General features: G+C 42.3%; 1 protein-coding gene and 1 long non-coding RNA gene across 2 annotated transcripts; both read right to left on the reverse strand.

Annotated features, from left to right (window-relative positions):
- Positions 1-621: 621 nt before the first annotated feature.
- SMIM36 (small integral membrane protein 36) lies at positions 622-1,345 on the reverse strand. The gene has a single exon (XM_080996104.1). It carries the CDS (start codon positions 1,057-1,059, stop codon positions 775-777), a length of 285 nt encoding a protein of 94 aa, XP_080852230.1. The 5' UTR covers positions 1,060-1,345; the 3' UTR covers positions 622-774.
- A 10,789-nt stretch (positions 1,346-12,134) lies between these two features.
- Positions 12,135-17,673, reverse strand: LOC308471446. The gene is made up of 4 exons (XR_013982968.1): positions 16,665-17,673; positions 16,260-16,418; positions 14,077-14,187; positions 12,135-12,407 (listed from the first exon to the last, which is right to left on the reverse strand). It is a non-coding gene; the product is annotated as an uncharacterized lncRNA (long non-coding RNA).
- Between the last annotated feature and the right edge of the window lie 289 nt (positions 17,674-17,962).

Below are 17,962 nucleotides of genomic sequence, written 5' to 3' on the forward strand. Positions count from 1 at the left end.
CAGTTTGGTGGCTGATGCTTGCTTCTTCTTCTTTTACACACCTGCCAAAAAGGGGTGCCATATGTGAAAATAAGAAATACTGTATTTTTCGCTCCATAAGATGCACCTTTTTCTTCCTAAAAAGTAAGGGAAATGTCTGTGCGTCTTATGGAGTGAATGCCTCCTTTCTTTTAGCAAATGTTTTGTGCCACTGGGAAATGGTAATTCTGTATTGATCTGTTTTGGATGTTGTATGTGATGCCAATAAAGGTTTTACGATATGATACGATGCCCATGGCTACAGCCTGCCCCCCCCAAATCACACATCCACTGTTTCATGGGGCTGCAATGGTACAAAAATGTGGTTACAAAGCACAGATCCACATGGATCCTCAGGATCTTTGCATTGGGTCACCCCAAAGTCACCATCAGATCACATGTCTGTGGCCACAGCATGAACCACAAAAATCATACACCCACTGTTTCGTTCATAATATTTTTTTTCTTGTTTTTCTCCTCTAAAAACTAGATGTGTCTTATGGTCAGGTGCGTCTTATGGAGCGAAAAATACGGTAAATTGCATTTTGAATCAGATGAGGGTTAAAGCTACCTCTCTTTGTTGCTGCACGTGGGAATGAAAGTGAACTTAGGACAAAAGATCACCCCATTCTGCAGAGTACGCGAAAACCCAAGTTGCCAGCTTGGACTTACCTTGCTGCGTTCTCCTTGTGCAAGCAGGATGTAAACATGGCACAGGTGAGGCAGTCTTGGACCAGCACCCTGGAGCAATTGAATTTATACAATCGTAGTCCTTTTCCCTTGTGGGCCAGGAGGGTTTTCATAAGTGGGGAAAGGTCCTTTCGCCCAGCGGGTGTTGGGGTTCCCTTGCTGCATCACCACTAGCCGGATCGGAGGCTGGTTCTCCGTTGGGATCTCAGGAGCATATTCCTTACTCGGGTCTCTCCCTCGACAGTCATACATCACACAGGAAATCAGGAAAACCAAGAGCAGGATGACATAGCTAGCTACCAGGATGATCAGGTTCAAGGTAACCGGGTCAATTTCTAAATAAAAATCCATCGGATCCCATAATATTTAGCAGGATCTCTGCGAAAGGAGCTGCAGGTAGACATATGCACATACACTGTCTCACACAGGCTAGCAGAGCAGTAGCTAACTGATAGAGGTATTGGTTTGCGGTAAAAATACTTTAATCCTGAGCACTCCTCTAGCAATAGGTCCTCCCCCCCTTGAACTGCATGATTAAAGCTGCTCAGTTTAATAACTTAAGCTCCCTCTTTTAATACCCCATGGCCAACAGTGGCAGGAGCTGCATCTGAATGTTTCTTTGCAGTGCAATATTCGGATGGATGTTTTCTCCCCATCCCCCCACGACCTGGCGCTCAACCTTGGCAGACATGCGCTATTGGGAAAAAAAGACCCAGATTAACCATCATCTATTTTCCTGCTCCGGTTCTCCTCCCGTCTTGCAGTGGTACACAAACCAGGAAATGGGCAGTGGCTCATTTTGAGCTATGGGGAAACTTTGATTCTGAAGGGTTCTTTAGAGTGTATTACACTAAGGGCTGGCCCTACCATTGGGCGGAGTGAGGTGGCTGCCTCAGGCGGCAGATGCCGTTGGAGCAGGGAGCAGTGGCATGGCATGGGAGGACAGGCCTGTGTGTACCACAAAGCCTGCCCAGTATCTCTCGCCTGCTCTCCAGGGTTACAGCAGAGGATGCTTTCACGTATGGAGCGCTGTCAGAAGCGAGACTTGTGTCAATGATGAGTTGTGTATTCAGCGCAGCAGACCCAATTCCATGGAACTCCTTTCCACTAGATATCAGGCAGGCACCGTTCCTTTTTTTTTTTTTTTATTTAAATGATATTTATTGAGAATTTAAAATTACAGAAAGAGAAAGGAAAAAGCAAGAAAAAAGAAAAGGAAAAAAGGTATACAAAAAAAGAAATTAAACAATATAAGTCAATAAAAACAAAAGTAAAACAAAAACAAAACAAAACAAAACACCCAATACATCAGAATCAAAAAAACAAAAATAAACAAAAAATTTAAAAGCAAATCCAATATTCCCAAATCCTTATCTTTCATTAACTTGTTTCATCGACCTCCTCACACCTCCCTTTTTTGTATTCTAGTTATTAATTATCTCAGCAAATCCTTTCCATCTTTCACAATATTCTGTCATTAAATTACCTTAATCTATTTTAACCTTATCTTACCATAAAAAACCCTAAAGCTTAAAACTTAAATCTTATTTATACCTAATTCTTTTTAACAAAACATATTTATACATAATTCTTTTTAACATTTCTACTAAAGCCAAATAGTTTCATTCCAACATTTTTCTAGTACTCATTAATTTTACAATGATTTTCTGAATGAATTTTTAAAACTTTCTCCCAATCTTCATCCGTCGTCTCTTCTTCCTGGTCTCGGGTTTTGTCAGCCCTTTCTGTTCCATCCATTTAGTCCATCAACCTGGTGACCTTCTATCCGAAGCTCTTAAGTCCTTTCCATGTCCCTTCTGCAGGTCTTCTTCATGTTTATACCTGCACTTTACTTTATCTTCTGCTGATCTTATTCTTAATTTCCTTCCTTTCTCTCGGGGAGACTCCAACTTGACAATATCTTTATCCCTTCTCAACAAGACAGCCCATTCTCCATAGTCAGCACTGTCATCCAAAAGATATTTGAAGGCATGTTTCAAAGTCCCTCCAAGGTTAAGGGCCCCCACAACTCCAAACTCCCCCTGGCCCAAAACCAAATCCGAGAAGTCAAAACATCCCTGCATAGGGGGGTCTATCCAACTTCCCATCTCCAAACCAAACAGTACTCCATCTCTCCAAATCTGACTTTCTCCAGGTTCAGTCGTCAGAAACAACAACTTATGTTCCTGCAAGGCAGCAGCTCTCTCCATTTCTATTACTTGAGGTTCAGCAACAACCTCCTCCTTTATCTTCTTCACAACTTGCCCTGTCAAAGCACATTCCTGGGTTGGTTCCTGAGTGGTTTCTATATAGGTATTCACTGTTTGTCCAAAATTGCCAACTGCAACAGTCATCAAATCCATCTTCTCATGTAACTGTTCTAGTAAAGCACTTGTCTTGCAAAAAGCAAGCACTAAAGCTTCTTCTGGGCACATTCTTGTTCAAGGTCAATGTCTGGTCTCACGATCTTAATCTCTACAACTGTGGAAATCCCCAGATCGACTCCAGCAACAGTTTCACAAGCTCCCTCTAGAGGAAACAATTTCTGTTTGTATCCGTCTTTTTTTAAAAGCAGATCCAGCAACAAAATTTCTTTCTTTTTTCAGATATTTTGTTCCTTTTAAGTGCAAAAGGGAACATTGGAATCAAAATGTTTCTCTTTTTTAACTGTCAAAAAACATTTTATCCACAGTCAATGAACTTCCCCAAAACGTCTGTCTCTGACACCCCGCTCCCAGGTTCAAGACGGTGGAAATTTATCTTTCTTTACTCTCTCTTCTGCAGGTTTAAACAGTCTAAGATTTCCCCCCTCTTCTCCTGCTTCCAAGGGGGGTTTAGTAATTTTAACTGATGGAAATTTAGTCCTTTACAAACGACTTTCCAGACTCTAGCTTGCAATGTCTTTGCTTCAATCTATTTACAAAAGCGGAAGGCGGACTTCCTGTTTAGACCTTCCCGCTTCAGTGCCAAATTAAGAAGTTTCACAGTCCGATTTTCCGTTCTACTCACGGGCAGTTGTTTAAAATCCAATTGTTCACAGGAAAAAGTCAGCGCTCTCCGGCAACAGCAATGCGGCTTCACTCTGTGAAAAGAGCAGTCGATTCGAAGCACCGCGCCGCTCACCCCACGTCGCTCCGGATCCCCGAAACTGGGTTTCCCCAGTAGGGGAGGCGCAGAAGGTGCCAGCCGAATCCCACGTCCACAGGCTTCTCCCGCCTGTGGTTTTTGGTGGGTCTCCGCCTCGCCGTTGTGGTCCAGACCCTAATTCTCACGAAGCGGATTCCTCCCGATGAGAGGAAATCCACCATTGCCGGAGGCGCTAACGCGGAAGTCTTCCAGGCAGGCACCGTTCCTGCTCAGCCACAGGTGCCAGGTTAAAACAGTTTTCATTTCAGGTCTCTGAATGTTGCTCTGATGTTTCTATTTTCTGAAATTTTAACCTGTTTTGAATTTTGTTTATTATATGTTTTATTTCCTCCTTCCCCAGTCTGTCGCTTTGAGACATAGTGAAAAGTGGGATATGCATTCTTTAAATAAATTTTAAAAATGGAATACGGATGTGGGGAGATGACAGCCACCTTGGCTTTCACCTCAGAGAGCAAAACGTCTTGGGCTGGCACTGTTTGTGCTGCACATTTTATAACTACTTCCCTCAAAGGATCTTAGGAATTGTCCTTTTAAGAGGGAGAGTACTGCATCTCTTTTCTTCAAGGTGCCCAGAACACCATAAAACTACAGTTCCCAGGTCGGGACATTTTAAAAAAGTTTGACGCAGGTTACAGTCTGTAGAGTAGATACACAAAGAAGATCTTCTCCTTTTCTTCCTGGTCCTGCAATCGAATATACTTTTGGGAATATTGAACGGATGAAACCACTGGGCTACGAATCAGGCAATCCCAAGTTCAAATCTCAAATCTTCTCTGAATTCACTAGGTGGCCTTTTGCAAACAACTCTGTCTGCCTCAGTACCTCCGTCTGCAAAACGGGAGATAATGACAGTAACTTACATTGATGGGTGGGAAACCTCAGTGTCAGAGGCCAAATGGGGCCCTCAAGCACCCTTTGTTTCCTAATATATCAATTTTATGAATTTTTATGTTTTACAATTTAGAATATTCATTTAGACAACCTTAAAATATCAGTGTCTTTCCTTTTTCTCTTTCCATGGTTCATTTTGCATAACATAAATCCCTGCATATTTTATATATAAACTAAACCATTCAGTATTCCATTATTACTTCTATCAAAACTTATTCACACTGTTGAATTTATCTTAATGCTGCCAACATTTTCAAGTGTACACAATTTCCCCTCATATATTCAATAAACATTTTCCAATCTTCTTTAAACAAATGTTCTTCTGGAGAGCCAGTGTGGTGTAGTGGTTAAGAGCGCTAGATTCATAATCTGGGGAACCGGGTTTGCTTCCCCGCTCCTCCACATGCAGCTGCTGGGAGACCTTGGGCTAGTCACACTTCTCTGAAGTCTCTCAGCCCCGCTCACCTCACAGAGTGTTTGTTGTGGGGAAGGAAGGGAAAGGAGAATGTTAGCCGCTTTGAGACTCCTTCGGGTAGTGATAAAGCGGGATATCAAATCCAAACTCTTCTTCTTCGTCTTCTCTTATTCTATACAGTGGTACCTTGGGTTAAGTACTTAATTCGTTCCGGAGGTCCGTTCTTAACCTGAAACTGTTCTTAACCTGAAGCACCACTTTAGCTAATGGGGCCTCCTGTTGCTGCCACGCCGCCGGAGCACAATTTCTGTTCTCATCCTGAAGCAAAGTTCTTAAACCGAGGTAATATTTCTGGGTTAGCGGAGTCTGTAACCTGAAGCGTATGTAACCCGAGGTACCACTGTATGTTAGGTCCTCAAGCTGCCCATATTCCGTCATTTTAAGTTGCCATTCTTCCTTGGTTGGGACCTCGCTCATTTTCCATTTTTGGGCTAACAAAACATGGGCCGCCGTAGTGGCATACCTAAATAACCTTTGTTGACACCTGGGAATTTCCATCTGAATTATCCCCAACAAAAAGGACTCTGGGTGTTTTTTTAAAGGTGCTTTTAAATATCCCCGCCCCCAATTCATTATAAATTATTTCCCAGTGCTCTTTTACCCTTATACAGGTCCACCACATATGAAATAATGTACCCTTGACCTCATTGTATCTCTAAATGCAATAAGGCCCTCAAGCACTCTTTATCTGGCCCATGATGGGACTCTTCCCCAGGCCAATCCCCCTTTCCCCAGGCCTCATCCCTCACCAGCCCTGCTTTGCGCCCTCCTTGCCTGGCTGAACTGTGTCCTTGAACTCTGGCAAAGCCTCTTCCTTGCCTGGCTGGAGGATGGAAGTGTGAGTAAGTATAGAAGCTAGACAACATCTGAGGAGGCCTTGCACAAGCTGCCTTCTGTATTCCCACCCTGTCCCATCCTAGTGGCTTCTACAGCTGCTTCTCTCTCTCTTTTTTTTTTTTTTTTTGGGTTTGAGATAATTTATTTTCTCTTTTTTTTTTTTAAATGATATTTATTAAAGTTTCACAAAAATACAGAAAACAAAGAAAAAAGTATAAATTACAGCAAAAAAGCAAAAAGTAAGAAAAAACATACAAAATAAAACAGTTAAAAACACACTAATGTTCCATAACCTATCTTCCTTACTCTTATTTCCCCAGACCTCCTCATACCTCCCTTCTTTGTATTCCAATTCAGTTTGTTGGTTCAGCAAATCCTTACCATTAATCTTTTACCCAATTGTTAACCTTTTTTTTTTCCATGTCTCTTAAAGCATTACAGCTAAAAACCTCTTAATTTCTATCCAGCATCCTTCTAAAGTTCCTTAATTTTACAATATTTCTGTAAATAGTCCTTAAATTTTTTCCAGTCTTCTTTCACCGACTCTTCTCCCTGGTCTCGGATTCTGCCAGTCATTTCCGCCAATTCCATGTAGTCAATCACCTTCATCTGCCATTCTTCCAAAGTGGGTAGATCTTGTGTCTTCCAATACTTTGCGATAAGTATTCTTGCTGCTGTTGTAGCATACATGAAAAAGGTTCTGTCCTTCTTTGGCACCAGTTGGCCGACAATGCCCAAGAGAAAGGCCTCTGGTTTCTTCAGAAAGGTATATTTAAATACCTTTTTCAGTTCATTATATATCATTTCCCAGAAAGCCTTAATCTTTGGGCACGTCCACCAAAGGTGAAAGAATGTACCTTCAGTTTCTTTACATTTCCAACATTTATTATCGGGCAAATGATAAATTTTTGCAAGCTTGACTGGGGTCATGTACCACCTGTATATCATTTTCATAATATTCTCTCTTAAGGCATTACATGCCGTAAACTTCATACCTGTGGTCCATAACTGTTCCCAGTCAGCGAACATAATATTATGTCCAACATCTTGTGCCCATTTAATCATAGCAGATTTCACCGTTTCATCCTGAGTATTCCATTTCAACAGCAAGTTATACATTCTTGACAAATTTTTAGTTTTGGGTTCTAACAATTCTGTTTCTAATTTTGACTTTTCCACTTGGAAGCCTATTTTCTTATCCAAATTATATGCCTCCATTATCTGATAGTAGTGGAGCCAATCTCTCACTTTATTTTTTAATTTTTCAAAACTCTGCAGTCTCAATTTATCTCCTTCTTGCTCCAAAATTTCCCAATATGTCGGCCATTTGGCCTCCATATTGAGCCTTTTCAGAGCTTTTGCTTCCATTGGTGACAGCCACCTTGGGGTTTTATTTTCCAATAAGTCTTTGTATCTTATCCAGACATTAAACAATGCTTTCCTAACAGTATGATTTTTAAATGCTTTGTGTGCTTTGACCTTATCATACCATAAATATGCATGCCATCCAAATACATTGTTAAAACCTTCTAAATCCAAAATGTCTGTATTTTCAAGAAGTAGCCATTCTTTCAGCCAGCAGAAAGCTGCTGATTCATAATAAAGTTTAAGGTCTGGCAGGGCAAATCCACCTCTTTCCTTGGCGTCAGTTAATATCTTAAATTTTATTCTGGGCTTCTTGCCCTGCCAGACAAATCTAGAAATATCTCTCTGCCACTTCTTGAAACAGTCCATCTTATCTACAATTTGTAATGTCTGAAACAAAAACAACATTCTAGGCAATACATTCATCTTTATCACAGCAATACGGCCCAGCAACGAGAGTTTCAAATTTGACCAAATTTCTAAATCTTTTTTCACTTCCGTCCAACATTTTTCGTAATTATCTTTAAATAAGTTCCCATTTTTGGCTGTCATATTAATCCCCAAGTATTTCACTTTCTTTACCACATTCAATCCTGTCTCATTCTGAAACCTCTCTCTTTCAATCGGTGTTAAGTTTTTCTCTAAAACCTTAGTTTTTAACTTGTTCAATTTAAAACCTGCCACCTGACCAAATTCCTGAATTAATTCTAAAACTCTTTTAGTACTAGATTCTGGCTCCTGTAACGTCAATACTAGGTCATCTGCAAATGCTCTCAATTTGTACTGTTTAGCTCCGACCTGTATGCCCTTAACCAACCGGTCCTTTCTAATCATATTTAGCAAAACCTCCAGGACCGATATAAAAAGCAGTGGGGAAATTGGGCACCCCTGTCGTGTCCCTTTTTCTATCTTAAATTCTTCCATAACCACATTATTTACAATTAATTTAGCCTTTTGTTCAGAGTATATTGCACCTATACCATTTTCAAAACCTTGGCCTACCCCCATCCCATGCAGATTCTTCTTCATAAAACTCCAAGAGATATTATCCAAAGCTTTCTCCGCGTCAACAAATATCAAGCGGGCTTTCTCCCGGGAAGACACCTGTCTGATAATTTGAGGAATATAATTGATATTTTGGAAAAATTAGAAGTGAATATAAACACCAAAGCAGTATATGTCTTTGAGCCTTGTCCATATTTGTAGATACTACTCCATTCATGTCCCCCATCAAAATCAAATTATAGTCCAAATGATCCAATAAAGTCTCATGCAACTTTTTATAGAATTCAGATTTCCCCTCGTTCGCTGCATAAATTCCCACGATTAAGAATTTCTCTCCTTGTAGTTGAATTTCAATTGCCAAAAATCTTCCTTGATCATCTTTAAAGATAAATTTCGGTAAAAGTCTCTCCTTTGCATAAATCACGACTCCTCTTTTTTTAACTTTGTCAGATGAGACAAACTCCTGTCCTAATCTTTTATTAATCAATAACTTCCTATGTGCCCTTGTTATATTTGTCTCTTGTAGACAAATCAAGTCCAATTGTTCTTTTTTTAATAAATGAAACACACTTTTTCTTTTTCGCGGAGAATTCAAACCGTTACAATTCCAGCTTAATAGTTGCAGAGCCATGGTGGGGGCTACTTCACTTTACCTCCAACTGCCCCAAGTGCCGCTTCTTGTTCTGTGGGTAGTATCACTTTTTCTGGACCGTGCAGTCCAAAAGATAAATTTGATATGTCTAGTATGCCTTTTGGTTCTTCTTCAGATGCCCCTTCTTTCAGTAGATCTTCCTCGTGGTCTTTCAAGAATCTGTCTTTTTCCTCAGTTGATTTTATTTTTATCTTTCTCCCTTTATATTTGAAGGACAGGCCTTGCGGAAATTCCCACCTGAAAAGAATTCTGTTTCTTTTCAATAAGGTCACTAGGTCTCCGTAATTGGACCTTAAGTCCAGCAAATGCTTTGGGATGTCCTTAAAAATCACTAGTCTTGAGTCATCAATTTCCAAAGTTTTTTGATAGTGCAAATTCAGAATTTTATCTCTCTCTTCTTTTGTTCGAAAGGTAATCAAACAGTCTCTCACCTTGCCCTTGCCTTGTCTTCTTCCGAGCCTAAATGCATTCACTATCTTAAATTCTTCCTTCCCCGGGTCCAATTGCCAAAAATCTGTAAATTCCTGTGTAAGAAAGTCAGCCAAATTATCTTTCTCCCGCTCTGGAACAGCCCTAATTCTCAGATTTCTCTGTCTATCTTTCAATTCAAACATGGAAAATGTCACATCATGGTCCTCCAATTTCTTATATACAGGTGGAATTTTCTCCTGAGTAGCAATTGCAATATCTTTTGCTTCCTGTGCAGTTTGTCGAATCAAGGCAGATTCCTGTAGTAATTTTTCGATAGTCTCTGTGTTGGCATTCACCTTCTGTCCCAAGGTATTTATACTTGCAGTATTTAAATCAATTTTATTTGATGCTTCCACAACTTGTCTATTTGTCTCAACTACTTGCCTATTTGTTTCTGCTACTTGTCTATTTGTCTCAATTACCTGTTTACTTAGGCTTTCCAAAGATTCATTAATTTTTGCCAGAGCCTGTGCCAAAACTTCTTCTGACGTCATAACTTTTGATTTAGACTGTGGGAGTGGGGCCCCTGATGCTCCGGATGCTCCAGATGTTGAGCCCCTTCGCGGCAACGCAGTATCTATCCGATAATGTCTGCCAGATCTAGTAATTTTTTCCTGCGATTCCGCCTTCTTATCCTCTGCCATAACAGTCTCATAGACATTCAAGGTCGCTCCCACAGCCGACCAATTGTTTTGACATAGAGTGGAATTTTCCTCTTACTATTGTTGTAACAATGTCCAATCTCCTCTAGGGGGACACAGTAACAGCCAGAACTTGTAACTTTTTAAAAACAAAAATAGTCTTTATAAATCCCCCAATTTACTTTCGAAGTCCACAGTCTCAATACATTTAAACAGTTACAGCTGCTTCTCTGGGTATTTCTCTGGTGCCTCTATCCCTGCCACTGCAGCAGTTGCAGCACCAAAATTTGGTGCCCTCTGCCTCTCACCTCTTGTTGTTTGTCATTGTTGCAGTGCCCTTTTTGGCTCTGCATCTGGTATAGGCAAACCAGTCACACTCTGCCTGCAGCTCCAGTAGGCAGCGGTGATGTCAGGGACTGGCTGGATGAGAAAGGGTGAGTCCCACCCACAGGCAGAGCACAGAAGATGACAACGTAGATCCTGGATCCTGGTGGTGCGGCACTGAAGATCAACCTGTAGAAGGGATGCCCAAGGCCATTCAAGAGGAACAAAGCTACTTTCCACTCCACTGCTGTGCTCTGCTGAGTGCTGCTCCACAGGAAAATGTCGATCACTTCTCCTAACTGGGCAGTTATCTTCCCACAAGGGCCGACATTGATGCCGAAATCCAGCATCGCTTGAGTTAAGAGCAGTAGACTCGTAATCTGGTGAACTGGGTTCGCGTCTCTGCTCTTCCACATACAGCTGCTGGGTGACCTTGGGCTAGTCACACTTCTTTAAAGTCTCTCAGCCCCACTCACCTCACAGAGTGTTTGTTGTGGGGGAGGAAGGGAAAGGAGAATGTTAGCCGCTTTGAGACTCCTTCGGGTAGTGATAAAGTGGGATATCAAACCCAAACTCCTCCTCCTCCTCCTCCTCCTCCTCCTCCTCCTCCTCTTCTTCTTCTTCTTCTCTGCGAATGCAGCTTTCTCCCGATTGAAGTGTAGAGTGTTTGAGGACCGGGACATTCGCAGGGAAACCAAAATGCTTGTTTACAAAGCTATTGTTCTACCAACGTTACTGAATGCTTGTGAAACTTGGACCCCTTATAAACGCCATCTCCAACTCCTCAAACGATTCCATCAACGGTGTCTCCGAAAGATTTTACACATCACCTGGGAAGACAGGCAAACTAATGCCAGTGTACTGGAAGAAGCAAAGATCACCAGTGTCGAAGTGATGATTCTTCAGCATCAACTTTGTTGGACTGGTCATGTTGTGTGGATGCCTGATTATCGTCTTCCAAAGCAACTATACTCTATTCTGAAGTTAAAAATGGAAAGTGTAATGCTGGTGGTCAACGAAAGAGGTTCAAAGACTCTCTCAAGGCAAATCTAAAAAAATGTAGTATAAACACTGACAACTGGGAAACACTGGCCTGCGAACATTCCAGTTGGAGAACAGCCTTTACCAAAGGTGTCATGGGCTTTGAAGACACTCGAACTCAGGATGAAAGGGAGACACGTGCTAAGAGGAAGGCACACTTGGAAAACCCTCACCGTGATCAACTCCCGCCTGGAAACCTATTTTCCCACTGGGGAAGGACGTGTGGATCCAGAATTGCCCTCCACAGACACTTACGGACTCACTGTTAAAACTGTTTTCATGGAAGACGATCTTACTCAGCTACGAGTGATCGCCAAAGAAGAAGAAGCTGCTCTGGCTGCTGCCATTATGTGCCCATGGGCCCTGGCATTTGCCCCACCATGCTAGGTGCTGATGCCCAGCATGCAAATAACAGAATTGGGGTGGTTTGCATGGAATCGTTTCCTTGTCTCTGCCAGAGGTCATAAGGGGGCTCTAAAGCCGGTGTAAGTATAAGCTTCTTTGCAGTGCAAGGGCAGGGTCAGAGGAACTTAGTGAAATTGAGCATTAGGCGTAGGTTGTTTCAGGACGGAAAACAAAATGTTTGAGCCTCAAGCAATGCATCTCACAGTGAAAGGTGCTCCATTTGCCTCCAGAGGGACCTGCTTCCACAAAGGCTTATTTGTGGGCTGTCTCATTAGTTTGGTGCTGAATACAATTTAATTCAGAAATCACGAATCTTCTAATCAGAGCCTCTCAGACACCAGACAAAGGAATGAGGAGAAATAGGCGAATCTGACAAGTTTGGATTCTCTCAGCTTTTCAGTTTTCCAACCTTTAGTGCAGTTCCCCCACATTTTCATGTAAGTTCCTTAAAAAAAAAAAAAAAAGTCCTCATGAAAACTCACCAATTTGTTCCAATATACAGGTGTTCGTATTCATTTTTTTTCTAATATACACATTAAGGCTATTTCCCCTAATATAGTGCTTTCTGTATGCTATTTTCACCAACATATGCCTTTTTATGCACCCTTTACCCTAGTGCAGGCATAGGCAAACTCGGCCCTCCAGATGTTTTGAGACTACAACTCCCTTCATCCCTGACCACTGGTCCTGTTAGCTAGGAGTGATGGGAGTTGTAGTCCCAAAACATATGGAGGGCTGAGTTTGCCTATGCCTGCACTAGCGCAATCACATTTGTATTTGTTATGTGGCTGGAGAACAGAATTGCAAAATTCAGAAAATGCGAATTTTTAAGTTTGGCTTTGCTGTGGTTCAAATATTGTTTCAGAAAGTTGGTAGGCTCATGTTCAAACTCAAACCAAATTTCTCCCCCATCTCTAGGAATGAAATGCATATTGACATCATTGGCTTCTAGCTAGTAATACATGCAGAATGGTTATAATTGATGCGTTTGAATTTTTAATACAAATAAGCTATCATGGAACGAAAGCAACGCCATTTAGCAATGCTGACTAAAAAGTCCCAATTAAATCCATATCAAACAATAACACCCATCAGGCTTCATCCACACTTCTGGGATGCATTGGTACCCATGCATTGGCATAAGAGGTTTCCCTCCACTTTTCCCAACAAAACCTGCTCTTTGCTGCTGAATCAGACCAAACAACAATCCATGGAAAACCTGATTGACATTTACTTGGATTTGGTGATTTAAAAAAGCAGGTTTTCCCTGGGGGGCAGTGGCTAGACGAGTAGAAGTGTAGACGAGCCCTTCAAAGAACCCCATTCTCTTGTGTGGCTATAAAATCTCACATAAAAGGAGAATGTCAAACCAGTTCTAGAGCACTCATTCATTGATAAGCTAGCCATGTTCTCTTCTGAGTTTCTTTGGAACAGTAGTCTTCAAACATTTTGCACATAGGACCACACTGAGGGGGTCCGCTTTTTCATTATTACACCCCCCCCATATACTTGTACAGTGGTGGCACTGCTGTTTGCAGTCCTCCTTAAGTCAAGCTGATCCCCGGGTGTGGTTTAAGACCTAATTTACCTGCTGAAAATGAATGCTATATATGCCGTTTCAAAACCATTCACTTTACTTGGGGATGTGCACTTCAGGTAATGAGTGTTTTATTCATAGGCCATCTGGTGGTCATAACTGGAAGTGCAGTCTTTTGTGAGAAATAACTACTGTTGATGCACACAGCCTCGTATTCAGAGATAACACAACTTTGGATTTATTTACTGGTTCAAAGGGATGATTCAGGCCTGTCCAAGGTGTGTGTAGTACTATAAACAAACTAGCGGCTTTAAACAAGCCATGCCTTTTTGTGGTCCACAGCAGCCATTTTGCCAGAAACCATGGAAGGAGGGAGTGGGGAGGGAGGGGGAGAGATTGGACAAACAAGAGAGCCTTCCCCCCCTTCATTGTTTGCCTTTTACAAAGTTTCAGAGGGTTTTCCTGTTTTGTCTTTGCTTTTTGTTATTTTGAGGTCAATATTCCACAGTCGGGAACACATTAGAAATTTCCCTATAGAAATCAATGGAAATCATTGACTCGTTATGTGAACACTCACCTAAGGAATGATTTCCTGGGAATGCATTGTGCTCAGAAAGCGGGACCTGTATATCTTTGCTAAACTTGATCTTGTTGGTTTCATATCTGTGCAGGGATCTTGACCAGCCTGCTAAGGAAGCAAAACAACTCCCTAAAAAACAACTTCTCAAAACTGTTGCACTGGGTTGTTAACAATTCCAGCTGATCACACCAACCCACTGTGTTGACTGGGGTGGTGGTGGTTAGTCATCATCATTAACAAGACAGGTTGATTGGTTTAGCTGCTTTTGCCAGCAGATCGCAGTGGGGCTGCTAAGAATAGCTGGAGGATATAGAGAAAGAAATCCACCAAAGCTTAGTGGGAAAAGGAAGGGAAGGAGAGAAGCAAAGACGTCAGCAGTCTGGGTGTGCCATATGCAGGACAATAGCTCAGCAAGACAGGTAAAGGATAGGATAGGATGGGATTAGCTGCCAGACAGTCTCCTGTTGTCTGTTATCAGCACTGTAAGAACATTGGTGCTTAAGACTGCTGATTTTAAAAGGGACGCATTATAGAGGGGGTTAGATGTATTAGTCTGGCGCAGTCAAAAAAAGAAGCAAAGGATTGTGTGGCACAGGGAGACAAACAGATTTATTGTGGCATAACTGTACTTGGACTACAGCCCACACCATTAAATGCACGGCATGTTATCCTTAGCCAGAAGGTATTATATACAAAAAGATACCCACACAAATATGGGTATACAGGAAAAGGAAATGTGAACATCATGGCCAAGGTGCCACGAAATGCAGCCTGTGAAAATTCTGCGCAGTGTTCCACTATATACAAGTTAGGTGCAGTTACCATTTATAGTCTCAACTAGGAGGACCAAAGTGTTGTACGTTTTCAAGCACAATTCAAAGTGTTGGTGTTGGTGTCAGTGTCAGGCTTCAGGAAATTGGTTTCCTTCCCCAGTGGCAGTAGATAAGCAGAACAAAGGGAAGGGAGTCTTCTTATCAGTTAGGAACTTTAATAATCACAGTGAGAGAACAAAGAACCATCTCCTAGAAATGGTGGTGCTCCCAGTTAAGAATCCCACCCCCTTACGTCCTTATTAACCCACATCACTTCTACGTCTTGTAATCTGAGCCTGTCCCCTCTGTGCTTTGTGTGCTTTCTGTTCTGCCATTTTCTCAGCTCTTTTTGACCTTGGGGAGAGTGGATGGATGCTTTCCAGAGACCGTGAATCTGTTAACCCTCTATCTCCCAGTGTTTCTTCTCCTAGATGTTCCCCATCCAATATTTCCTAGCTTCTGCCTTCTGAACTATGCCCCTCTGCAAACCACTATTCCAAATCTATACTGTCCTCCTGCTCCTGGGAAGATTCAGGATCCAGATTAGGAGCAAGGGGGGGGGAGACTCCCACTATTCCTCCTCAGTGCAGCCCTCCCCAGCAGAGTCCCTGGCATCTGACCTTTAAAGCCCTAAATGGCCTTGGCCCAGTATACCTGAAGGAGTGTCTCCACCCCCATCATTCTGCCTGGACACTGAGGTCCAGCTCAGAGGGCCTTCTGCGAGAAGTGAGGTTACAGGGAACCCGGCAGATGGCTTCTCGGTAGTGGCACCCGCTCTGTGGAACGCCCTCCCTTCAGATGCCAAGGAAATAAACAACTACCTGACTTTTAGAAGACATCTGAAGGCAGCCCTGTTTAGGGAAGTTTTTATGGTTGATGCTGTTTTGTGTTCTCAGTATTTTGATGGGAGCCACTCAGAGTGGCTGAGGGAAACCCAGTCAGATGGGTGGCATATCATCATCATCATCATCATCATCATCTACAATTCCCACCATCCCAGATTATTGGCTATATTTCTTGGGAATATTCCTACAATATGTCTCACTGGGCTCTGCTTGAGACTTGGCATGATAGCTTGCTGACTCTCTGATTCTTTTGGTCACAGATCTGGCACTGTGGGAACTGCGATACTAAAGCCACACTCATGCCAATCGCAGGAACTCTACTGAGAATCAAGAGTTCATTCCTGCAGCAGCAGCAGCAGCAGCAGCAGCCATAAGCATTATTGCAACAGGCTCCTGCTTCATATAAGCAAAGCTTCAGCAGCTTACAGTGAAAGGATTAAGCAGGTTCAGGGAAATATCATAGATGCATTTTAAGGAAATGAGAGGGCTTATATACTAGAATAGAATGGGGCTTCTGGCAAACCTGTCCTGTTTCCGCCACAAGCTTTTCTCTATGACCTTGGGGAAGTCATTCAATCTCTATTTGTCCCACAGGGCAACATACAGGTAAGCTGGGCATCTTGTTCAGTCTTCAGGGCCTGCAGGAGAACTCAGCATCCACATTCTCCCATTCCTTCTGCAACTGGGGGAAGGAAAGTTGTTAGGTGATTATGGTAGTCTTTTTTTTATTATGCTTTCTGATAAGGAATATCATTCAGTTGACACCTTTTCTACACAAGCTTCAGTTCCTATTCTAAAAATCTGGAGAAGCGTAAGGTGGCTGATAGATCCATACCGTCGACATTTCAGGAGGGCCAATCAGGACCCCACTATCACCATCCTGCTGCCCCCCCATCTGCTGGCTTGCTGACACCACCTGTCCACTCACCTGCTAACTGCTGCCATCTGGCTTCCAGAAGTACACCACTGAGGCCCTCCTTGTGCGGCTCTGGCAATGGGCAACAGAAGACTGACCGGCAGATTCTGGGCAGCAAGAGAAGGTGCAGAGCCAATAGAGTGCAGAAGCAAGAGATTCATGTCTTTTGGTCCCCGTTGGCTGAAATCTCAGGACATCCCAGGATGGGATCAGGAGCCAGGGTGGTTCCTGTAATTCTGGGATGTCCCAGTTAAAACAGGACACTTGTGCGGTATGTAGATCATGAAGGAAATTCATTGGACATAATACATTGGGAATGTTTCCTGTACATATTTCTCATTGGAGAAGAAGATGATAAATAGCAGACTTCTAATAATAATAGAAAATTTACATCTTTAGTATCCTTTGTGACTTGACCTGCATCTTTTCTTTGTTATTAAGCCTGTGCCTGCTCTATTGTTCACATTTATGAAGTCAGAATCCTGTTTCTCAGCAATGATTATTATGATTATTCTTCTATTCTTTTACTTCAAGCTCATTAAAAAAAAAATAAAAGGCCCTGGGAACTGTAGACTTAGATCTGTCTGCGTATAGTGTTTTGTACTTTGACTAGCGCACTGTTATTCTGAACGCTCCATTGTCCTGTTCAGTGTTTGCTCGAGTATGCAGGTACTTTCCAGCCATAAAAGTAGCACATTGCTCACACTTAACAGGGAATTAATTTGAACCCGAGTCACCTTGGTGCCAGACCAGTGTTTTCGTTTGCTTGCCTACAAATATGGTATCTGCAGTTGCTAAGCTGCTGAATGAGCATCATCCAGCCATGGGCGGCTGATATACTATGATGTCACGATGAGCCTTGGCAGATAGAGATGTCACAGAGGTGCTGAGTAATCTAGCTGAGTAGTCTAGGATTAGAGAGGAGGGGCTGTGTAGCTCAGTGGAAGAGCATATTGGTTGCATGGAGAAGATCCCAGATTCATTTTCTGTCATCTTCAGGGAAAGCTGAGAAAGACCTTTACGTAAGACACCTCACCCACCAACATTTATCTGATGAAAATAGGGATATCCTAGTCCATACCCTCCAATATTTTTCCAGTGAAAATAGAGATGGTCCCCTTCAACAGTTCTCTTGGCGCCAGACCAGTGGAACGCCCTCCCTTCAGATGTGAAGGAAATAAGCAGCTATCTTATCTTTAAAGGACATCTGAAGGCAGCCCTGTTTAGGGAAATTTTTAATATTTAATGCTGTATTCTTTTTAACACTCGATTGGAAGGTGCCCAGAGTGGCTGGGGAAACTCAACCAGAT

The sequence above is a fragment of the Podarcis pityusensis genome (assembly GCF_964106645.2).
Source record: "Podarcis pityusensis genome assembly, chromosome: 2".
NCBI lineage: Eukaryota > Metazoa > Chordata > Lepidosauria > Squamata > Lacertidae > Podarcis > Podarcis pityusensis.

What these genes read in the sequence shown, in the direction of transcription:
- SMIM36 (XM_080996104.1), bottom strand. Translation starts at nt 1,059, where the DNA reads ATGGATTTTTATTTAGAAATTGACCCGGTTACCTTGAACCTGATCATC.